The sequence below is a fragment of the Carassius carassius genome, chromosome 5, assembly GCF_963082965.1.
Source record: "Carassius carassius chromosome 5, fCarCar2.1, whole genome shotgun sequence".
NCBI classification, from domain to species: domain Eukaryota; kingdom Metazoa; phylum Chordata; class Actinopteri; order Cypriniformes; family Cyprinidae; genus Carassius; species Carassius carassius.
The window spans coordinates 17,311,130-17,337,252 of NC_081759.1; the positions used below are offsets into that span (position 1 = coordinate 17,311,130).

Below are 26,123 nucleotides of genomic sequence, written 5' to 3' on the forward strand. Positions count from 1 at the left end.
GCAAACCACCGCATGGCTCTCGCGCTCTCTTTTCTTCATTGTTCCTCAGTCTCTCTCTCTCTCCCTGTATTGTTCTGGCTCATTCTCTTTTTTCTCAGTCTTTCTCTCTGCATTGAAAACACAGGACCTTCCCAGCTTTCAGCAGGAAGAGAGGAGAGGGGGCTGCTTGAGTCTCTGCATCACCCTTGTATCAAGGCTTACTATGTAGTAATGTGGTGATGTTGTTATTATAAATAATTGATAGTTTATCCATTATATTTTTTGCATTAGTTTGAGTACATTGAGTACATTTCCACATTATAATTACGTGAAATCAATAATCAATCAGCATATTAAGTTAAAAAGTTAGTATGCATTATGGTAGTGTTTGTTGAACTACAGTATATTTCATTTATGCAGAATTTAATAAAAATGGTAATAATGAGATGGCATTAATCACTATATTACAATGATTGTGATAATTATTTTTAATTAAAATCTGAATAGATTTATTTCAGTATTCAACAGTCCTCAATATAATATATTTTATTTCATATGTATTTCATAATATACTTGATTTGTACAGTACCGTTTGAAAGTCTGTGTTCGGTACTATTTTTTTGATGGTTTTGAAAGTCCCTTAGGCCCATTAAGCCTGCGTTTATTTGATCGAAAAACAAAAACAACAACAATAAAGACAGTATTATCATACATTTTGTCACCTATACAATACCTGTTTAGTATTTGAAAATATATTTAAAATGTCATTTTCTAAATTTTCATTAAATTAGTCTTCATTGTTACACGATCGTTTAGACTGCATTTCTTTGAAAAATATCCTTTTTTTTTTTTTTGCAATGTAAAAGTCAATTTATGAGTAACAGTTATAAAATATAGTATATAAAATATATAATTGACTGACCTCGAACTTTTTAAGGTATTGTTTATATGTTGTTCTATATTTTTGTTAGATTCACCAAAAAAAACAAAAAAAAACAGACTACATGCATTTTCATACTGTCATATAGAATATGAATGGTGTCACATCCCCTTCATATTTTTTTCAGCCGTAGCATTTTCAAATTGCCTCAGCATTTTTATTTGATATGACGGAAGTGAAATAGATTGAGTAGATATGATCTCATTCTGAATGCCCTGTGTTGCTAAGTTAAATGGTGAACCGTTTTTGCTCTGAATATCCGCTTTTCCTTCTTTGATTAATTGTCATCTTTGTGCAAATCCTCACTGGCAGGTTCAGCCCTGTCTCACTCAGTTCTAAATCTTCTTCCGAAGTGACAGAGAAACGCCATAATTCTTTTCCTCTCGGTGCCAGCGTATCCTCTTTCTGTCTCTCTCTCTCTCTCACACACACACACACACAATGTCATTTTTCATTGTGCTTAGTTTAACAGTATTTTGAATAGTGGCAGATCTTAGTACACCGAATTGTGCAAAATAAACATCTGCCTCTATAGATCCTTGCTAGTCAATAGTACGAAACGATAAATCACACACAGAGAATGAGTCCGATCATGTGAGCTATTGATGTTTGTCTCAGATGGCCAGTCTAATTAGTTCAGTCTTGTGTGCGGGAGTAGATCTAATCAAAGCAGATATTTTTGATTGTATATATATATATATATATATATATATATATATATATATATATATATATATATATATATATATATATATATAATCAATAAATAAACATTTCTATGTATCAGTAAATAGATGCATAGATAGATCTACACCCAAATAGGCTCAGGGGCATACGAGGTGAAGTATTGTACGTATGAAACACTTGTTATGGAACAGATATTATGTTGGTGCTAAATGGAAGGCAGAACTAAAATCATATCATCAAATCATCAGTAAAAATACTGATCCAAGACACAATTGACCGTTTTAAGGAAAGCGTCGGTGGATCTAATGCTGTCTGACATTGATAGCATCTTGATTTCATTGCAGTTCACAACAGCGATAAAACTGCAACATGATCTGTAGATGTTGGTGTTTTTAAGATAAAAATTATTGTCTGTTTGGACAAGGAGGGTTTTTCACGTACATGTGCCACTTGAGGGTGTCATTTTAATATTTAAAGGAAAAGATCTAGTGACATGCACTAAACTTTGTGTGTTGTGACTTGGATGTGTTTGCCTGCAGACCTCCAGTGATCATTTATTCATGTCAAGTGTCCCTTTCTCTAGTGGAACTAATGGAAAGCCCTGGTTCTACAAATGGGTGGAAAAAAATCTTTGCCAGCCAGATTTAGACATTGAAGAGAGGGACAGATTTTGCAGTAATGCAGAGAAAGAGGGAGTGCATGCCTAATGCCTTAGAGACATGCATCTGCTGACATTTCTCATCCTGCTTGTTTATGGGGGTTTTTTACGGTAATTTTTATGGTAAGAGGCTACGGGGAAGGCTAGAGTTATTCATCACTGCTTGTGTTTCACACTGTGCTATAGGCTACTTTAGTGTCTGGTCATTGTTCTAGATATAGAAAGTCGAACCATAGTTTCTGTTGTGTTGAATATATCTTAGATCAGCCCTATAAAGTGTTTTGTTTATGTACAGGCTGTCAAATGGCAAATTTCTGTAGAAACATCACTGTTTTCTCACCACAGAGGACACTTGGAGTTTTCTGAAGGTTGTAATGGCTACTGTTTCACAAAGCATGTACACATTTGATTTTCATTTGATTTTCAAAACATTATGAAATATAATATTGTCAAATAAATAGCATTACCATTTAAAATTTATGTTTTCTATTTTAATATTTTAAAATCGAATTCATTCCTTTGATGGCACAGCTGACTTTTTAGCCGTCAGTACTCCGGTCTTCAATATGAATCGATCTGAAATCACGGCAAATGACTTTACTTCCTTAATGTGGCATATTTCAGAGAATAAAATGTTATGTTCAATAAAAAAAAAACACAGAGTTTCAGTACATGGTTTCATACATCTGGAGTTGAGTAGATAATGAAAAGTGGTCTGTTACACCTGTTTGTGAGCTAGGTTTGGATCTTGGAAATCTAAAAGTGAACTCAGACGCAGAATATTTTGATGGCATATTACCAAAATAAAAAAAATATAAAACATTTTAGTTTAGTGACCAGTTCTCACTATTAACTAGTTGCTTATTAGCATGCATATTACTAGCACATTGGCTGTTTCTTAGTACTTAAAGCACATATTCTGCATGACCGTTTTCTACATCCTTATCCACTACCTAAACTTAACAACTACCTCATTAACTATTAATAAGCAGTAATAAGGAACACAAGTCAATAGTTAGTTAATAGTGAGAACTGGACCTTAAAATAAAGTGTAAGAGCTTTTTAAGAGATGCATGCAGTGTGTGTGTGTGTGTGTGTGTGTGTGTGTGTGTGTGTGTGTGTGTGTGTGTGTGTGTGTGTCTGTGTGTGTGGAGTCACTTACACATGTACTTTCAAGTGCTGATTCGTTTCTTTGAAAAATGTGAAAAAAAATTCCAGATATTGAAATTGCTCATTTAGTAACATATGGCCTGAAGACATAAGACATTTGTTAAATTTGACGGTTGAGTGTGGATTGCTGTTAATTAATGTAGAAAATGCAAAGCTTTTAAGATAAAGTAATTCAGCGCTATGCTTAATAAATTGAATAATCTAATTGTTGCACGGTACTCTCTATCATCACATAAAATGATGAGGTTGCCTGCCAGTCATCTCCATTTCCAGTTTTTTGCTGTGTAAAGTGAAGAGCTACATCAAAAATCTTTGATTAATGCTCCAGTCTAAAAGATATTGTGTTTGATTTGAAAATGAGACAGGCTTTGCTGTCAGATCTGCTTTTTTTCTTTATATTTATTATTTATAAAAGTGCAGTACAGCCTATGATCATCAATACTGTGCTTGATGGAGAGGCTGAGGGGGTGAGATAAGGCTCTGTTGACTGTGTTGTTGAAATGGGTGACTGAAACTTCTGCTGTTGGTCATGGTCTGCTCCTCAAAGCAGAGGCCGCCTTTTATCAGGTAAGTGCAATTCGAAGCAGCAGTTCAAAGAGAAAGGACTGAGTTTTTGAGGTTAACCTGTCTGAGGTTAATCCTGGAGACACTTTCTGCTATCAATGAATGTTTCGTCATGTTATGAGTGTTTGGTCAACCATTTAGTTTGGTTCCCGTAGGCTCTAAAGCACTGTAGAACAGCCGTCTTACAGAACTTTCTTGTAAAGTTCTTAGCCAGTTCTTAAATAAAAGCAATGATCAATGTGAGGTCATGTGTTATGGTGATTTTATCGCGGTTAAGGAAGTTTAGGCACTGCAGCACAGTCTGTTGATATTAAATGGTAGCAACATGATAAAACACACCAGTGTTCAAATAAAGACATTAATTAAAAATAATAATCACAGTAAACAATTATTTCGTGAGAAGTGATATAGCGAATAAGCCTCATTAACTGTTTTATATAATTAGCTGAAGGCTGTTTAACGTTCTAATTGTTTGTTGCAACTCAATACACAGAAAAAAAAATCATTCATTCATTCAGAAATTGAAAATTAAGAAACTGCAAGTGACATATTTAACTAAATGTGAAATTTTGAAGCTGAAATAGAGTTTTTTTGTGTGTGTAAAATGCCAATAATCTTTATTAACAATGTCCAAAAAATTTATAAAATATAATGTTGGCGTTAATATAGAATTAAACTGATGTGCAGTCACAATTGTGTATTTGTACAGCTGCTTCATCCACTTTTACAAGCAGGATAAATAATGTGTGAGAAACATCTTGATATAATTCTAAACTTTTTTGTAATTTGATAGAGAACTAATTCAAACTGCTGAAATCGTAATCTCCCTATTTTAATGATTTCTAAATTCTCTCCCTTTTTTCTGTCCTCACTTTTTTCTTTCTCATCTTGTCTATTTATCACCTCAGGTCTTGCATGTGTGCTATAGGATTTCTGTATAGCATGGCTGCATTGCAGCTGCATGGCTCTTTGGTGCAGCCAGACCTCAGAGTGGTTGATTTTCATTGGCAGATATCAGAGAGTAGGAACACAGATAGTTTTCAGTAATCTGGAGGCTAAAACATGCATGATTTACCATGCCTTGTGTCACTGCACCTGTTCAAGGTGTTAAGCAGTACATGTATGCTCACAGAACAGCAGTAGTTTCCATCTATTGAAACATAAGCTGCTGGAAACCCAGCACGACTGTGCTGTTTGATGTTATGGCTTCTGTGAGAGAGTGTTCCACAGGGATTTTATCATCGAAATCTGGTTTTGGATCAGAGAAAAGGCTGATGTTTTTTAATTTTAATGGACAGAGGTGAAATGTACTGTATGATGGATATGAGCTTTAGTGTGCATAAACAGATGCACATAAGTTTTTGTTTATTTATTTATTTTATTTTATTTTTTTTTGATGTACAGTCAGAGGTCATAATGAAGATGCAGAAGCCATGTGTGCTATCTATGGGAAATAGGATTTGTTTTGCAGCACAGATTTATAGTCCTTCTATAAATTTGTTTCTAAAAGAGAGTGGGGTTTATATAACATTAACCAAATCTGCAAGTACTAAGCATGGATTTATCTTTATTTTATTTTATTTTATTTTATTTTATTTTATTTTATTTTATTTTATTTTATTTTATTGTTGTTTTCCTTGTTTTTTTTGCAAGATAAATCCATTCACATTTTGGTTTTTGTATCTTGCTCTTTTCAGTAGCAAAATAAAAAACTTGATTCACACCAACATAAAGGCTCACCATGAAAATTTGACTTGACCAATTATATGCAGACTAAAAAAAGTTTTCCCACCAATGAAAACATATAAACATACAAAACTTTGTTTTCCCTCAATAAACTCATAATTTGCTACTTATTAATAGTTAGGAAGGTACCTGTTAAGTTATGGTATATGGGACAGGTTTAAGAGATTAAAAATTTGGTCATGCAGAATAAGGCATTAATATATGCTTTATAAGTACTAATAAACTGCCAATATGCAAGTAATATGCATGCCAATAAGCAACTAGTTGATAATGTAAATTGGTCCTTAAAATAAAGTGTTACCATTAAAACAGTGTCTTTAAGTGTTGCAGTGTCCAATGTTCCAGTATCACCTTCTGAATACTCAAATGCATAACTGTCTTGTTATTTGTTTTTACAGGGTGAAGGCAAAGAAAGGGGTGAACCTCCTTAGCACTAAGTCGAGGAGTAACCAGTGGAAGGTTGAATGGGATGTGCAGTCCGGGGCCAAACACTCCATTGCAACCGTGGAAGCCAGCAAGATCAGTGAAGTCCCTTGGTAAGGCAGCTTCCCCACTTTTTGATCTAGGAACAGCTTCCCCAGTGGAAAACTAAGTGTGTAGTGAGTGGCTGTATGGTTGCAGATCAGCAACAAAAACTTTCATGTTTGACTCATAACATTCACCCACTCATCTGCTAGTTAATCTGAATAACTCTCAACTAAAACAGAATGCCGTCTGTTCAGTTAAAACCTTTAAGGATGTTTAATCTGAGAGGCTTACATTCAATGAAACCTTTTTACTAATATTAATTAACACTTCCTGTCTATTCTTTCATGCTAAATTATTATTGCAGGGCTTACACTAAAAGATCACTATTCAAAGTCACTATTCAAAAAAGAAAGAAAAGGAAACATAAAAGTCCTTTTGTAAACCGTAATTTGGAATTAATCCTACTGGAAACAAACAAAGTCATCCTAATCAAATAACAAAAACATGAATGAATAAAAATGTCATCTATAGGATAATGTTTTCTTCATGGGGCTTCTTATTTGACCCTATTAGTATTCTGTAGGATTGATTCTAAATTATAATTCTAACTGATTTCTGACTTTAGAGAGTGAGAGACAGAAAAAGATATTATCGATCTGATTTTTGAATATATATTTCTTTATAAACACAAAACAATTGAACTAGAAATAGATGCACATTTCTATAAATCTACAGAACTCTAGTATAGATGCTTTTTATCTTCCATTCCATCATCAGGGACATTGTGTGATTCATCTGGCCAGTAGAGTCAAGTGATATATGATGTTTTATTAACAAATTTTGAGAGGAGCATGCACAGATAATCAACGCATCTAATTCACTATCAGTAATCACAGTAATCTACCCAACCACCACGAGTGAAACACTATAAATAATCATAGCAGCCTTACCTTCATTCTCTCTAGTCTTTCAGCATCCCTCCACCAGCTACTTCTCACCGTTGACCCATTCCTGGGGGGAAGCGCTCTGTGTTCAGGCCGATGCCGAGCTCAAAGCCATCTCCCTGGGCAGCACACCAAATGCACATACTATTCTTCTCTATACATTATTATCGGCAAAGTGAACTCGTGAATTGCCTTTTGTCCCGTAGGTCAAGACATGGTGATTGAGAGTCGACATAGAGATTATCGACATGGTCATTTGAATTAAACATCATGCTGTTTTGTTCATGTTTCTAAGCCTCTTAACCTTTTTACTTTTTACTTATTTTTTTCCTCTGTATCAAGTGGACCCTGGCATGTAATTTTCTTTTTGTGTCAGACATGTGAAAAGTCCATGTCACTCACCTGCAACCCTACAATTTGACTGAATACATGCTACCAGAAAAACTATACTTTTACAGGATTACCTCCTCCTGACAGCTGCCACAGTGAGCATGTTTCATCAGGATGGAGCTTAAGTCAAGTAAAAAAAGAACGGAAAAATTACACTACCAATTAAGACTAATCGGCCCAGCAAAAGACAATTTATAATACAACATTAGAGAGAAGGTTTTCCAAAATCAGACCGAAATCTCTTAAATACACAGTGCCTGTTGTTTGATTTAAAATCCATAGCCTTGAAACTGTAAAAAAGAAATATGATGTAGCATACTAAAGCTATTTAAAGCCATCTTCATTTGAGTGCAATTAAAGAATAGGAAATGGCAATTTAAATTTTGCTGTAAAACTTATCACAGTTTATTTATGTGCAGCACATTTCAACAGCCTCTGACATTTTGTCAAGCGCCAATGTGACACCAGACTATAGAGAGGTGTTGCTTGTTATTTTTAATGCAAGTTTAAACAGCTTTGCACTTTTCACCACAACTAACAAAAATGCACTGCTTGTTTTGAGCCTATTTCACAGTTGAACCCATCTCTTTGTTTTGGAGAATATATGTCTAGATGTGGCTGGGGGCTTTTTGTATTGCAACAGAATAATGCCCGCATGAGCTTGGTATCTAAGAAGATGAATACTTTTTAGCAAGTCGATGCCATTTCCTTGTATAGATTTTCAGTTAACGCAGCTCGTTCTGTCCACAGACTGCTGTTCACGTCTTAGACTTGCAAATTTCTTTGCATACGCCACCCATATTCTTTCACCATCTATCTTTTCTAACGGTTTTAATGAGTGAGTCCACTGCTAGGAGCAAACGTTGCGCATTTGGTTTAGGGCTGGCCTTGGAGGCAAAGCCAGCATTATTTGTCAGTATAAGACAAGCCTCATCATTCCATTAGTGTATTTTCAATTAGTGATTCAGTTGCTGGCACACACACGCCAATTCTTTCTCTCTTTGTGTTTCTGCACTCCAGAATTAAGCTAGCCTAAAATGACTCTAAATGCAGGGCGTTTTGAAAGCTGGCTCCTGTTCTAGCAGTGCTTTAATGACTGATTGTTAGCAAAACTCTTCCCTGGCCTCTTCTCTTGTTGTGCTGGACAATCGATCCTCAGCAATGGCTAAATAATTAAGGCAATATTAACTTTGTTAATGCAGTGTCCAGCGAATGGACATCAAGAAAGCAAACACGTTTGATACAGATTGATTCCCATTTGCCTTGAAATATTTCTGTCCAAACAAAAGGAAAAGTAATTAAACTTTTAGTGGGAAAGTCACACTTAATGGCTTTGTAGTTCTAATTAGCCACATCAGTTGCAAATTATCCCAACAACAATTAGTGACAAAACAGTATCTTCTAACAAAAGGGCATTGTAGACCATAGAGTTGGCCACTAGTGTAGTATAGTGTACACTAGAATACTAAACCAAATACAGCATTTGTTTTCTAGCAGAGAATGCAAACAGCATGTGAAAATGCTTTGCAGTGGCCTTAAAAACATGGCTGCACTCTTATTGTATTACAAAAGAAGATATAAAACAAGCACGCATCACATGTATGGCATTTTCATTAAAAGAGGTTTGTTAGGTTTTTTAATTACAAAATCAAATATACTGTTAAAATTTAAGAGAAAAAATGCTTTGTGTTAATGTGGAAGTTTTAACCAGATAAGATTTTTGAATTCATTTAAAGCGTTTTATGCTCCAAAAGGGTGCATGTATCAAAAACTAAAAACAGTAATATGGTAAAATATTAACACAGTTTATATTTTAATACATTGTAAAATGAAATGTATTCCTATGTTGAATTTTCATCAGTTGTTAGTCCAGTCCAGTCCCGTTTCACATGATCCTTCAGAAATCATTCTCAAATGCTAATACGGTGCTTAAGAGGCTTTACTTATTATTATCAATGTTGAAATTATTTATGCTGCCTGATATTTTCATGGAAACAAGAAAACTTTTTTTTTTTTTTTAGAAGAAGAATCAGAAATCAGAATCAGAAAGAGCTTTATTGCCAAGTATATTTGCGCATACAATGAATTTGTTTTAGTGACATAAGCTTCCATTACACAGAGACAACAACACACAGACACACACACACACACACACACACACACACACACAAATCCTTGCAAATAAATAAGTGTATAAACAATTGTGCTATAAATGATAATGGAATAGGATTAAGTAAAATGCAGGGATGCACTAGGATGGAGGGTTAACAAATAAATATAAGGATATTGCAAATTTTTATTGCATAAGTGGGGAACATTTAACTGTTCATGAAGTAGATTGCCTGTGGTAGAAAAAAGTTCAGAATCCTTGGATGAAAACAGCATTTATTTGAAATCTATATTCATTGAAATATTTTTTGTTATATTATATATCATTTTACTGTCATATTTATCAATTTAATGCATCCTTGCCTTTTTTTTTTTTTTTGAATGGTAGTGTACATCTAAGTGAAACTTTTTATTCTTAAACTTTTTACATTTATTCACTTAAAATAAATAATAGTTGAAGGAATTTGTTACATTTTGTCATGCAATTCAGTTACATTCCTACATCTTAAGTATGGCTTATAAAGTATGAATTTGTTTTTAGGACACTAAAAGACTGTAAAAAATATACATTTAAATCAACTTTTACATTTCAATGTTTAAATTATTTAGTCTAGTTTCATGTCACATATAAAACTCTTATAAGTATCTTATTCCCCATAAGAATTGTTGATTTTGCAGCTCTGACACATTAATTACCACCCACAGATAACATTTTGATAACCCTGCAGCATTTTTCCACAGGCGCACACACTCCCAGCAAGGGAATTTATTTTTGGGCCGGTCTCTCTCAGCGTGGTTGTCAGCTGCTATCAACACATCTACCTGTAGAACAGGAGTCTCAGATAAAGGAAATAATCCTTGATGAGTGTGCATGAGATCAACCGACAGAACTCATTTAGCCTGTCACTATCCATTATGGAGGTTTCCTGCAAAGGCTCTGAAGAAACTATCTGCCGGGCGAAGTTGCTGTATATTTTCCTTGTCGCCAATTTAATTCCAGTATGCTACTTAACTGTTGTGCTCAGCTGTTTTTATGACTCTGTTTATGTTCATTTCACCAATGCACTTGAAATCAAAGATTATTGTTATGTGAATGTGCAGCATTTTTGCTTAAATTGCTTTTTTATTAAAGGTGATGTGTATTTTTTTCCTGTTACAGTAATAATAATAATACATTTTACATTTTATTGCACTATTTTCCACTATCCTAGCTTAATATGCAGGGAAAACTACAAGTAAGCCATTTATAGGTTTATTCCCCTAAAAAGCAAAAAACACTTCTTCGTTTGTTAAAATATAGCCAACAAACCAATAATAATAGGCTCAACCAATCAAGACAGTCTGGGATAGGACGTCCTGTTTCCCCCAACAATGGAAGACAAAGAAAGGGTTCAGGAAAATATGATAATACAGAAATTATGCACTTCAAAAAGCTGTGAAAATGCAGTAAAATAGTAATACTGAGATATTACTGATATATATATACACACACACACACACACATTTATCTGAGGAGGAGAGCTCAAATACTAATCAATAAAAATGCATAAAATGTGCACGTGTCCCTTGACTCCATATTTTCTCCAATGAAAAGTGCATTTATCATGACTTTAAACACTTATAATTGCAAACCAAAAATCTGAGGCACCTTACTTGATAAGTAAAGAAGTAAAACTTCAAGCATGTTGACCTGTTTTGGTCGTGTATATACACACACGCTCTCTTTGTGTTTGTTTCGTTAGATTTGTAATCTGTAAATCCATTTTTAGCCCCTTTAATCAAGTCCCCAACAGCAGATGGGCCTCTCTCTGATTGATTAATTTGCTGATTGTTTCAATATATAATACCTAATACATGACAGAACATCTGTTTTAGTTAAAACCAGCATATTAAACCATTTAAGCTTTAAATACATACCTGACCCTAATTAGACTCTTCTAAATGAGCTTAATGGTTAAATCTGGTGGATAGCCAGTATTTTTTGTTATTTTTTTACAGCCTTATTATTGATAAATTTAGTGCACTCCCTGTCATGTGATCTTGTTGTGTCTCTTCAGGGACATGGCTGCCAGCATCGAAATTATGCAGCTAGACTTTGAGATGGAGAACTTCACCAGTCTATCAGTCACCAGAAGAATCAACTGGAATATTGATTACAGGGGCCAGAATCCAGCCTCGGATGCAGAAAAGGTGGTCACAGAGCTGACGGTTGTGCAGAAGGACATCCAAGCCATCATTCCACTTTTAATGGTAAGAAGTTCTTCCTCTCTGCCACCTAGGGTCATAAAGTTTGAGAAATTTTAAATGTAATTTAACTTGTCAAACCAGTATGTCAAAACAATTAGCACCGACATTTTCAGCAGCCTTGGTTCTGGAATTATTTTTCCGATTCAAATCACAAAATTAAATTGGAAAAAAAAAAAAAAAAAAAGGTTATGAAAATCATCCTGCAAAATTCTGAAAATTATATGGACATCACACTGAAGTTTGGGTCCTACAGATGCATATACCATGACTTAACAACCTTAGAGCTCAGAGTAGGCTGACTTTGATAGGTTTTGATAGGTTTATACCTTATCGCGAGGCCCACATGACATATGTGGCCACACTGAATAGGAATGCCTGTCAATCACAAAATACCATGCACATAATATTTTATAAGTCCGAAATAAAAAGAAGAAAAGAAAAAAAGATTAATTCACACTTTTCACCGTAGGTTTCTTTTAAGGTAATAGGTCTCTGGAAAGGGCTAGAAAGGGTTCCTCATGCTTACCCACTTCCCTCCATAAGCACCAAACTCCACTTTCACCTATCAAAATTCATCTTTGGTTGTTTAGGGCCATTTGCTCTCCCCTGTAATATGTGTGTATGTTTAAACTCTAGCATGATTCAGTACACAGGGACCAGGTGCAGCACAAAAGACACTTTGCTTCATGTAGAGAGGCTTCTTTGACCTGTCAGTATCCTCTATCCCTCCCTGAAACCTAAAGCCCTGTGCAGGCAGAATATAGCAGTTCAAATAACAAGAATTGAATACAAAACAAGGCAATCATGAGGGAAATACTGAAAACTGCGGCAGAGCAAGAGCCAAGGCCTCAATTTTTCACTACCCCCCTTCATGCACACACACACACACATACACACACACACACAAAAAGAATATAAGAACAGATATAAGCTCAGTTCCAAAACCTAGTCAGCTGCTTCCGTAGGCAGCATTTCAAAGCATAGTTGGTGGGCTCCGATATTTTTGCTTCCTGAGATACCTTATTTCAACCTAAATTCCAAGGTGGCACCACATTTATTATTTACAGAGTAGGAAATCCCAGAATGTATTGCAACAAACTGCAAAAATAAATCAAAGATTGTGAGAATACACTTTTTTTTATATAGTTAATAAAATTAGCTTCATTTTTTTTTTTTACATTTTGTGAATATGTAGACCATTCCAAATCAGTCATTACAAGAGTCTATATCAATCAGCAGACAGCGAGGCGATTCACAAGGTTTTGGATCGGAGCTTAAGTGTTAGACACATGGATTTGAGTGTTCAATAGCGGGAAAATATGTAATATACATGATATGCCATGTGTTTATGTGGGCTTTATGCATGAAAAGACCTTCTTTATAAATGTTCTAAATACACTAGAAGTCTGCTCGCCCTCATTGGGGAATTTGTAAGTAGGAAGCAATCAGTAAGGCTCATATAAGAGGTGTTTATAGACACAATAATGGCAAATCCTAAATGTTGCATGCAAAGCCCATGAAATGAATCCTGCACTGATTTAGACGAGCAAATCCCACTTCATACACCCACAGACACGTTCACATTCAGATCATCTAATGAGTATCCCATACAGAGCAGGCGCCCATATACAGATACAACACCATGCATATACGTATACAATAGGTGACAGACATATGAATTTCTGAATCACACATATATATCCCTGGATACAAAGCAGAGTTTGAGAAAGTGGGTGTTTAAACACAGTGGGATTCAAAAACCACACTGAAATCTGAGATGTAATACAAATATTATTAAAAAGACTTTTAAGATTACTTTTTTTTGTATCAGTTTGGTACCTAAGTATCTGATCTGTTTACATTTTACATCTTTCATATCATATTTCATATCTGTGTACATTTGACATGTGTGACCCTGGACCACAAAATCTTCAGTCGCTGTATGGGTCAAAATTATACATTTTTCTTCTATGCCAAAAATCATTAAGATATCAAGTAAAGATCATGTTCCATGAAGATATTTTGTAAATTGCCTACAGTTAATATATCAAAACTGAACTTTTGATTAGTAATATACATTGCTAAGAATTTATGGGGACATACATTTTCTCAGTATTTAGATTTTTTTCACCCTCAGATTCCAGATTTTCTGTAGTTGTAACTCGGCCAGATATTGTCCGATCCTATTAAACAATACATCAATTGAAAGCTTATTTATTCAATGAAAGACATATTCCGGGCAAATTTTGCACTTCAATTTAAAACATCTATTTACTTTTTTTCCTCAGTAGAAGCATTCTCAGAGGTGTTCTCAGAACTTTGGTCTCTACATACTGGATGAAACACTATGAATTATGTATAACCTCTGCGATTTTTCCCAAAAGGCTCAGTCTGGCCACAATTAGCCCTCTTACCTGACAAAGCCAGTCTCTCAACCTCTATTAACATAAACTGCTCTTTCAAACCTGGCCAGCGAGAGAGGCCTTTAACGCATACAGGATCAGCTCAGTGTGTTTTCTTGAAATAGCTCAGCATGTGAAGGCGGTCCTCTATAAACACGCGGGGGACAGAGGATGTGTTGCCTACATGGGCTTCACTTCTGCTCCTGCTTCAATAGTACATCATAAATAAAATATGACACAGCCTTCCAGTCGGGGCTAGTATCATGAGCACACACATACACAAACTTTCGGACAAGGGAATAGTCTTGTTATATGAAAAAGGGAAGATTCTGGCCGTGAGGTCATGATGACCTTATGTTTTTTCCTCAGGTTTTAAACCTGAGGGATAGATTAAGACTTTAAAGTTAACTTGACTTTTTTTTTAAGTAACATTAACACTTTTTTTATACATCAGGCTTTCATGATAATTTATTTGTTCACAGCAGAAATGCATTTTTCATTCCATTAAAAAAAAGTTATATGTTTTTTTTATTATTTTTCATTTTGTTTTGTAGTAGTCACTATATTTGTATCAATAGCCAACAATACATTGTATGGGTCAAAATGTAAAACATCATTAGGATATTAAGTAAAGATAATTTTGATATTTTGTAAATTGTCTTCGGTAAATATATAAAAACTAAATTTTTGATTTGTAATATCCAATTTCAAACAACTTTAAAGATGACTTTATACACATTTTTATTTATTTTTTTGCTCCCTCAGATTCCAGATTTTCAAATAGTTGTATCTCAGCCAAATATTGTCCTACCATACATAAATTGAAAGTTTATTAATCCATCTTTGAGATTATGTAGAAAAAATTGACCCTTATGACCCTTTTGTGGTCCAGGGTCATAAATTACCTGACCTTAGAATGTAATGTTAATAAAAATATGATACATAGGACTTTTCAGCGTTAAATTCACTTTAAAACAGGCACTCTACAATCTGTTTTATTTCTGACTGAAAGAATTTGGTCTTACCTTACATGTTTCAGACAGAAATATCAGGTAAAATATCCTGTTTTATATCTCTTTACAGAATTCAAATGGCTTCTGAATGCCATTTCATGTTGACTGTAAAATGCTCATATTTTATAGCAAGCCATCTGACCAAGGCAACATACATCCTTGTTTGAATCCATAAAGCATTTGCTGCTATATACCAAGCTGGTTATTCATAGTACAGTGCACACAACTGTAAATTGCTTCGAAAAATCTCATGGTTAGGGCAGTCTGTCACCTCAGCAGTGTTTTATATCAAATAGCCTGTATCTTTGGTATCTTTTCCATATGTGATAACAGGCTCAGGTTTACCCTGCTCCGGCTGTGTGTGAAGTGTTTAATGGCTTGCAAAAGCTCCCGTGCTGTTATTTAGAGCTAAAGCTGTCTATATCCATCTGAGCTGGCGGTTTCACCCATCACGTGGGACTGTTCAGCTTGCACTGTCACTGTCTGTCACTGTAAATACTGCCCACCATGAAAATGGTACTTGCAATTCCCAACAACATGCTCGCACACTGCTGTCACTTTAAAATGATTCAGAATGAAAGGCAGCGATGACCCATCTCTTATGTTGGAGCAGTTTGTTATAATACTATGACACTAAAAAGAATCATTCAAAACATGTTATTAACACATTATTATTACCCTGGGAACCATATAAATGCAAGGGTAGGATTGTTAGGTTAAAAAGAATTAAAGGAATGGTTTAGGGTCATATGTATTATGGTAATACTACAGCATTTTATGAATCAAAGTCCATGGTATTATCATCTGAAACGTCATCATAGTACCACTGCACAATATTTTTTGCAAGGGATGAGAGACTAAATAAACTCAGAGGTAAATCTTCATGTTATTACTGTAGTCTTTTCTGAGCTTAGTTATTGTTTGCTGAAAATAAACCTGGATTTGAATCAGCTTTCTTTGCTGAGAGTCCCTGTGTGTCCGTGACCATCTGTTTAAGTTTTTGCTTAGAGGGGAGGAAATGACAGTGGTAGGCAACACCAGCACAATAGGCTTTTTCCAAACATGAATCGTATAAATTAAATAAATTCATTGGGTGGTTGTTGTTGACCTTTAAAGTTTACCTTGCATAAAAATGTGATGTCAGGCGGAGAATAGAGTCAGTCGGCTGCAGGATAAAAAGCCTTTGCAGAGGCCTGTAATGAATTTTATTTCTTAGTGCAAGTACCCAGGACTTCCACATGGCAGGCAGGCCAGAAATGCACTATGAATTAAAATTATGACTATGCAGTTTTAGCTAAGGCTATCTGAGTAATTCTGAGATAATAACTCATTTGCTCAGTGGGGAGATATTAAAGAGAACCTAATTCAGATGTTATTTGCAAGTACAACATTTACGACTTCTCTCATGCTAAAAAAAAAAAGAGAGAGAGAATAAAGAGTAAAAGTATGTGCTTTTCAATTAAATGAAAATACTGCATCACAATATGTAATGCAATAATGTGACAAAATCCTATAGTGCCATTCAACAGTGGTTGTTATTGTTAGTGAAAAATAAAACTATAAAAAATAATTTTCATTAATATATATATATATATATATATATATATATATATATATATATATATATATACTATATGCTAAGATTCACATCAGTGCATCAGCATAAAAGTGCATCAGATACAAGTTGTCATTTGTATAGCGATGCATAGTTTATAACATATTTGCATTGATAAATATATATATATATATATATATATATATATATATATATATATATATATATATATATATATATATATGTGTGTATATATATATATATATATATATATATATATATATATATATATATATATATATATATATATATATATGTGTGTATATATATGTGTGTATATATATATATATATATATATATATATATATATATATATATACTTTTTTTGAACATGGCTATAAATTATTATTTTTTTTGCTGTAAAGTTGGGCATTTTAACATGGGGAGTCTACGGGGGGAGCCCTCTTGACTCCCTAGTGGCCAGTTGACCATTTTTTTTTATTTGCTTTAAGTACAGTGCATCTCATCATCATTGACTTAAACAGATTTGCCAGTTATTGCTATGAGATGATTCCACTCTCTTCCACCAAAGCACTCGCAAGTTCATGAATGTGTTTGGAGGGACACATGGTTACAATCAGCTGTCCTCTCTTTAGCTCCGTCTTAGGAGTCTTACACTGATTATACACAGGGCAACTTTTTGAGCAATTTTGCTGAGCATCTTTTGGCTTGGGCACATTCCCATTGAGAATTGGTAACAAATTTCTATCTGGATATTTTAGATCAGTTGTGGGCCCTCTGTCTAACCTGGTTGCCCGTTGACGGCAACATTTCCCAAAGTTGCCTGGCAACATTGCTCAAAAAGTTGCCCAGTGTATCATCAGCCTTAAATTACAGACATTGCAGTTTATTGCTCAAGCCACATCTGCAGTCCTTATGCCACCCTGCAGCAGGACTATGGCATGTTTTGTGATCAGGAACCCTGGGCATCATTCTTCTTCATTCAGTGTGGACAAAATTGATGCACCTGGTTTGGAAATTAAAGCATTTTAGCTTGCCAAAGCAAAAAGATAAGAAAAGCAGCTTTTCCAAATGAAGTCAAGCCATTTTATTTGGAATACATTATTTTCCACCCTGACAACCTAAAAGGACACTTTAGACATAAGTGATATTGATTGGAAACCAGTTCAAATAAGACTTTGGTTTACTCATTCATACATGCATGCTTTTATTTGTACTGTTTTAAATGCCTGTTTAAAAACAATGGGGCTCGGTAGAAAGTTTCTTCTCAAATATGCTGTTTTGATTGAAACATGAGGGAGAGAGTGAGAGTGGAGAGAGAGCTGCATAATCTTTGCTTTATTCCTGTCGGCCACAAGGGAAATAATTTACAGTTAGTTGTGCAACATCCCTGCAGCAATTCTATCCAAAATAATGAATTGATTTTTTTTGGAAAGCAATTGTAAAGCCAATGTGCTCTTTAATTGGCTTCATCTTTTGAGATGTAATTGAAAGCATAGATTTATTTGCATGTGTCATCTAACAGGGAAACTTTTAAATTGGCAAGCTGAGGACAGAGTATTTTAAAAGTTAATCCATTACCATGGAGTACTATAACTGCTATGGCCCAAAAGGATTTATAAAAAGTGAATGAGAATCTCAATCCCATTTAAGTTTGTCACAAATGACTATTTTGAACAGGTACATCCGATTCTTCAAGCTTCGTATATTTTACAGCATGTATTCTTCATTTACTTTCTGATTAAGATTTATGTTCGGTTTAGCATTTATTTCAGATAAGATATTTAAAGCTTTACAGCTTTTGTACTTTTCCAGTATCATAATAGTGCTTTCTTCTAAAGAAAGCAAAATGCTCTTGCCATTTATTTTCAATTTAGTAATTCAGCGCATTAATTATTAACCAGCTTACAATGGCAGTTTAAATCAAATGAAATGTTAAAGTCACGTTAGATTAAGAAAATTATATATATATATATATATATATATATATATATATATATATATATATATATACACATATATATACATATAGATAGATAGATAGATAGATAGATAGATAGATAGATAGATAGATAGATAGATAGATAGATAGATAGATAGATAGATAGATAGATATACAGAATACAGAAATAGGCACAACATTTAAGTTCAAGTCAGCCTGCACTGGTTTTGTGGATCAACCCTATTTGCTCTCTTCCCAGCATTCACTGAGGCATAAATAATGAATATGGTTGCATTGTTTGACTGTTTGCCAGTTTTATCTGCATTGTTATTGTTGATGATGGTGTCACAAGTGGTAACTTTAGTTGTCTTGTGATGTCAGAATGAATTTGTTCCTTTTCTCAAATAATCATATTTATTTGTAACAATTGTTATGATTCATGTACCAAGCATTGGTATCTGTGTGTGGAAATTTAAGGAGATTTGTGGGTTTTTTTTATGTGATGAACCTCAATGCAATCATGCAAATCTTTTCAGACTATTCTGTTTATAGAGAGTGACTGCATTTCAGTCATTTATTCTGCAATATTGTACTATCATAGAAAAATCATGCAATATAATTATCAAAAATACACATTTTGAATAAATTGCATTGGAAAATCTGAAGGGACGCATTCCTGCGTTGTAACAATTTCAGGTGTCTGAATTAATTCTAAATCCAGTCAACCAGAATTTATATTGCTCTGACATTTTCTGAGAGAGAGGGAAGCCCATCGCTTTTGACTTTAATATAGATACTGTTTTTACACTTTATTAAGCAGTTTAGCCATGACTCCAGGGCTTTCCTGAACATTCAGGTCTTTGGAAAGGTGAACTTCTACGTTCCTCCTGACTCATGCTCTTTCTCATTCTCCCTCTTTCTTTCTTCCATATCCAGGACACTGAGATTATCAACACGGCAGTTCTTACTGGCCGAACTGTGGCCATCCCTGTCAAGGTGGTTTCCATAGAGCTGAACGGAGCAGTCACTGATGTGCAATCCTCTTTGAAGTGCAGTTCATTCAATGAGGACATTGTCAAGGTACGTCCCGCCTACATTGAGAGGTTTAGTGATCTAGGACTTCCTCTACTATTCTCGTAATCAATTGCGGTCTACTTAAGAGACCATAAAATGACCATCAAAACCTCATTTAAGTGGAGTTTATATATGCTCCTGTGGCCACTGCTTTCATGATCCCCTTGAGGTATCGATGTCTTTTCAGTCTCAGACAGTACATCAGAAGAGTTGAGTGCTCTGCAGAGAAGCATTTCCCATTGAATAGCAGCAGAGGCCACACACTTGACTTGTGTTTGATGCCCCTTAAATGAAGAGTCTTCTAGAAAGCAGTGCACCAAAGCTCTTTTTATAAACTAAAATGACACATCTTGAGGATTAGTTGCAAGTGGAGCTGGACAATTCAGTTTAAAGAGAGGGAAATGGAAACTGTGTCATTTTGAACTTTTATTGATGTATATATGTATAGAAAGATTTTTTTTCATGCAGCTGTTTTCCATACTTTGATAATTGCTATGTCATTTAAAGTCCAAAAATGAAGCACCATAAGGCCTCTAAATCCACATATAAGTAATTATTGTGTAATATTCATTCCTTCCATTAAGCTTAGGACTCAAAAACTATACACTTTGTGTGAACTGTTCCTGTGGGAACTTCCAAGGGGGCTGTGGGACAGCTTACAATTATTTAAATATATTAATATTAATGTGATTTTTATTAATCTTATTATTAATAATCAGTGTTGAGCGAAGTTATTTTCGAAAGTCATGTATTACAATATTGCAATACTCCATAAAAATTTAACTATTTACATTACTTTTTAAAGGGGTCATATGATGCTTTTTTAAAGATAATAATTTTTATGTTTTTGGATTAACAGAATATGTTGATATGCTTTAATGTTCAAAAAACACATTATTTTTCAAATACTGTACATTATGGTAGGTCCTCTATGCCCTGCTTCTCTCAAACGCATCGTTTTCTACAAAGTCCCTCCTTCTGACAAGAGCAGTCTGCTTTGATTGGCCAACTGACCCAGTGCATTGTGATTGGCCAAACACTGCAAGCCCTCGTCGGAAATGTAATGCCCCTTTCCATAATTGTGAGCTTTATCTTTCAAAATAAATGTAGAGACAGTTAATAATGTCCTTCCATCGGTTCAAGCCCGAAAGGGAAACAGAGTGGCGTGACAGACACAGTGATGAAGCTTGTATGTGTTTGTAGTACACAAGCCACGGACGAACGGTAAAGACAGCTGACCCAACTGTGTGACAGTCTCTCTCTCTCACATGCACACATGCGCGCACGCACACACACACACACACGATGGATAAAACTCTGCATTAGAACATTCAATAGCAAATACTTAAAGCTAATAAAAAAATTCAGTTACACCAGATTTTTTGTAGCAGAGTCAGAATGACCTTCTCCCCTAGGTTCACGAAACAGTCGTCCATAAAATGCGTTGTAATTAATCTTAAAGATTCCTAAATACGTCTACTTTCGGAAGGCCAAATAAAGTGCTTTTGCACAGCATCTCCCTGACATGGCTACTTCAACACTAACTGTGGTTACTGAAACCATGCCTTCTTTCTTTGTGTGAACATTTGGGCGGCATTATGCAAATATTTCCACAAAGTGATGTAGACATGTTGGGGTGTGTTTTTGAATGAGACGTTTTAGGGGAGCATGTGTAACGATCTGTTACGACTGGGACACAGGAGACGAGAGTTCCAAAAGCAGTGTGAGTTTTATTGGGTAATCCAAAATCAATATCCAAAAACAGGCAAAAGGTCATAACCAGAAACATCCGTCCAAAAACAAAACAAACAGGAAACAGAAAACAAGAAACTAAGTGACGGAAAGTAAGGACTCTATAACACAAACAGAAACAGACCGGTTTAAATAGGCAGGATAATGACTATGAAAGTGAAGACACCTGAGTGCAATTAACATGTGTGCAATTACTGTGATAAAGGGACAAGGCCTTGTGGGAATTGTAGTGCCTGAGGTGAGGTGCCTATGGGGAAGTGAGACCACTAGTGGACACCCGGGGAAACACAGACCAGACACCGTGACATTACCACATTACCCCCTCCCCTACGGAGCAGCTACCAGATGCTCCACCCGAACACAAGAACAAACCAAGGAACACAAAAACCAGGAGGGAGGTGGACCAGCGGAGGACCAGGGGGAGGGACAGAGGGCAAGGTAATAGAGGGAAACAGAAACAGGAAGTGCAAAAAAACAAAAACAAAACAACAACAAGGAGACCAGGAGGGAGGTGGACCGGCGGAGGACCAGGGGGAGGGACGGAGGGCCAGGTCCATAGAGGGAAACAGAGAGAAAACAAAACAACAACAAAACACAAGGCCTGGAGAGAACAGAAAGTTCAGGTGCCCAGGGCCGAACCGACAGTGCAGGAATTCAGGGTGGAGCAAGGTTGAACTGGAGCCATTCGGTCGAGACAGAAACCCACCAGGGCGGCGCAGAAGACCACCACATCCGTGCAGTCAAGACAGAAGCCCACCAGGGCGGCGCAGAAGACCACCACTTGCTTGCGGTCGAGACCGAAGCCCACCAGGGCGGCGCAGAAGACCACCACATGCGTGCGGTCGAGACCGAAGCCCACCAGGGTGGCGCAGAAGACCACCACAGCTGTGCGGTCGAGACAGAAGCCCACCAGGGCGGCGCAGAAGACCACCACAGCCGTGCGGTCGAGACAGAAGCCCACCAGGGCAGTGCAGAAGACCACCACATCCGTGCAGTCGAGGCAGAAGCCCACCAGGACGGCGCAGAGGACCACCACAGCCGTGCGTTCGAGACAGAAGCCCACCAGGGCGGCGCAGAAGACCACCACAGCCGTGTGGTCGGGACAGGAGCCCACCAGGGCGGCACAGAAGACCACCACAGTGGGATCGATGACACAGGAGAGCAAGTCTGGTTAGACAAGTCTGAAACAGAGAACATGTAGAGGTTAAGGGTGGCCTCCGTGGCCACGACAGGATAAGTCGAGCACTCAGAGTGTTCGGCTGAGACGTGATGAGGCTCTGGAAATTCCGCAGAGACGAGGAGAGGCTCTGGTAGTTCAGCAGAGATGTGGAGAGGCTCTGGTAGTTCAGCAGAGACGTGGAGAGGCTCTGGTAGTTCAGCCGAGACGTGGAGAGACTCTGGTAGTTCAGCAGAGACGTGGAGAGGCTCTGGTAGTTCAGCAGAGACGTGGAGAGACTCTGGTAGTTCAGCAGAGACGTGGAGAGACTCTGGTAGTTCAGTAGAGACGTGGAGAGATCCGTGTTTTGACTACATTCAGGAAGTTCAATGGTGACTTGACTCTGCTCATGAAGATCATTGGTGACTTGACTCTGCTCATGAAGATCATTGGTGACCAGACTTTGCTCATGAAGATCATTGGTGACTTGCATTTGCTCATGAACATCAATGGTGACTTGCCTTTGCCCGTGGAGTGTCAACGGTGACCTGACCTGACTCTGGAGGGTCAACGGTGACCTGACCTGACTCTGGAGGGTCAACGGTGACCTGACCTGACTCTGGAGGGTCAACGGTGACCTGACCCGACTCTGCAGGCTCAATGGGAACCTGACCCGACTCTGGAGGGTCAACGGGAACCTGACCCGACTCTGGAGGGTCAACGGGAACCTGACTTGACTCTGGATGATCAACGCGAACCTAACTCGACTCTGGAGGGTCAACTGTGGCTGTCATCTTGTGCAGAGGCGCTGGACAGGCGACCATCTTGTGCCATGGCTCTGGACAGGCGGCCATCTTGTGCAGTGGCGCTGGGCCGGCGGCCAACTTGTGCTGTGTTGCTGGGCCGGCGGCCAGCTTGTGCTTTGGCGCTGGGCTGGCAGCCATCTTGCGCAGTGGCGCTGGGCTGGCGACCACCTTGTGCTGTGGCGCTGGGCCGGTGGCCAACTTGTGCTGTGGCGCTGGTCCGTCGGCCAGCTTGTGCTGTGGCGCTGGGCTTGCGGCCATCTTGCGCAGTGGCGCTGGGCTGGCGACCACCTTGTGCTGTGGCGCTGGGCTGGCGGCCATTATGTGCAGTGGTGCTGGGCTGGCGGTCCTCCTGTCTGTAGACCCCGGTCTAGAGTCGGCCATCCCACCGGGAGAGACAGGTGTGGCTGGGGTATCCCACAGAGACCGATGTTGTAGGTCCAAAATGAACCTCCAAAAATCAAAGGCGTCCAGCTGATCCATCTCCCTTTCTGGCACAAGGTTATCCAGACCGGCGTTGAAAAGGTCTTTCAGGGCCGCATCATTATATCCCATTCCACCCGCCAGGGTCCAGAACACTTGTGCCACACCACCCACCTCATTCCCCTCTTGACGGAGGGTGGTTAATTTGAGGAATTTCGCCCTCCGCTCCTCCACATTGGCTGGGGAACGGACACGAAGTCCCAAACCACTGGATCTAGACATGATGGAGTCCTTCTGTAACGATCTGTAACGACTGGGACACAGGAGACGAGAGATCCAAAAGCAGTTTGAGTTTTATTGGGTAATCCAAAATCAAAATCCAAAAATAGGCAAAAGATCATAACCAGAAACAACCGTCCAAAAACAAAACAAACAGGAAACAAGAAACTAGAACCACAAGGGAAGGCGAGGAAACTAGGTGACGGAAAGTAAGGACTCCATAACACAAACAGAAACAGACCAGTTTAAATAGGCAGGAGAATGACTATGAAAGTGAAGACACCTGAGTGCAATTAACATGTGTGCAATTACTGTGATGAAGGGACAAGGCCTTGTGGGAATTGTAGTGCCTGAGGTGAGGTGCCTATGGGGAAGTGAGACCACTAGTGGACACCCGGGGAAACACAGACCAGACACTGTGACAGTGTGGCAGAGTCTTAACTTTGATAAAGAATATCTCTTTGGATTTGAGATTTTAGTCTTTCCAACTTCACAGATCTTCTTCATGCACCAAGAGCTTGTAACACTCCAAAGAGAAAGGACAATTTGAAATCGCATCGTATGTCTCCTTTAAGAAAAGTAATGCATTACATTATATTTGCATTTCTTTTTGTTACCTGAGCTGGCTTGCTTATTTGTTTGTACTTGAAAAAAGTTATCTGATTATGTAACTTGCTTTACCTGTACTGTTACTCCCAATGCTATTTATAATAATTATAATATAACTTAATGAAAATGATTTAAACATTTCATCATAAATACATCAAATTTTTTGAATGCCTACAAATTCTTAAAATGTATGTACATTTTTATGATTTAAAAAAAAATACTACTAGTGGAAATATCTTTGAAAATTGTGTTAGACAATGAAGTGCCATCAGATCAACAAAGTTAAAAACTGCTGCTTTAAAATAAAATTGTGTCTTCAACTAAATTCCCTCTCAATTCAATGGTTAAGCTTATGTATTTTAGTCAATTAATGAATTTATTTTCTATATATTTACACAAAGGGGCAGTTGGTTCCACCTGAGGGCTTATAAATACAGGCCAGAAAATATTGCTGTGTCCTTTTCTGAAGGAAACAATCATTTCAACAATCTTCGCCATCTGTTCCATGGCAAGACAGAATCTAAAGTAGAAAAACAATTTGACTATAAACCGTATCCAAAATGTAGCGAAATAATACTATGCCTCGGAGTGTCATCTGTCCGGCAAGATTGAGATCCATAAGTCATCCGAGATGGTCTGTAAGAGCATTTGTTGTTTATCTGTTTTAAGATTCAGAATAGCCGTGTGTGCCGCAGTGCCTGGGCAGAGCATTAGCTCTGGTGTTATTGAGTGGGTTTGCTTGGCCGCCCGGGCCATTGAACTTTAGAAGCTAATTCAAGATGAGCTCTTCAAGCTGAGACAACATGAGTCCTGACAGTTCAATAAAACGCTATGTGCATTGGCGAACAAAGCGTCATACAAATGGCAAAGGTTACAGGCCCCAGTAACATCTTTTTTGCTTATCTTATTCAAAAGGTAGTCACGAGTATCTATTGTAACAGGGCTTATTCGCCTAGAGCCGATGCTTTTACTTCTGGGTAGGGATGCCAGAACAGATGGGTACATGCATGGCTGTGAGAATGACATTATATGCTGCACGCATGGAAATTACTTTTAATATCATGTTTGCTGCTGGTCCTGTATAAAGGCTGGTCATAAAACACTCTCATATGACCAGTAAGGTGTATCTTTTGCATAAAAAATAGTTATTTGTGTGTGTATAATGAACATCTACATTGTTCTGTTTGGGAGC

General features: G+C 37.1%; 1 protein-coding gene across 2 annotated transcripts in view; it reads left to right on the forward strand.

Annotated features, from left to right (window-relative positions):
- Nucleotides 1-26,123, forward strand: part of LOC132140877 (transmembrane protein 132E-like) — a 338,156-nt gene that overhangs the window by 290,528 nt on the left and 21,505 nt on the right. For both annotated transcript variants that reach the window (XM_059549926.1, XM_059549925.1), the window contains exons 3-5: nucleotides 6,143-6,280; nucleotides 11,713-11,905; nucleotides 19,772-19,915. In XM_059549926.1, coding sequence (XP_059405909.1) covers nucleotides 6,143-6,280; nucleotides 11,713-11,905; nucleotides 19,772-19,915 — 475 coding nt within the window. The remainder of the gene's footprint in view (nucleotides 1-6,142; nucleotides 6,281-11,712; nucleotides 11,906-19,771; nucleotides 19,916-26,123) is intronic.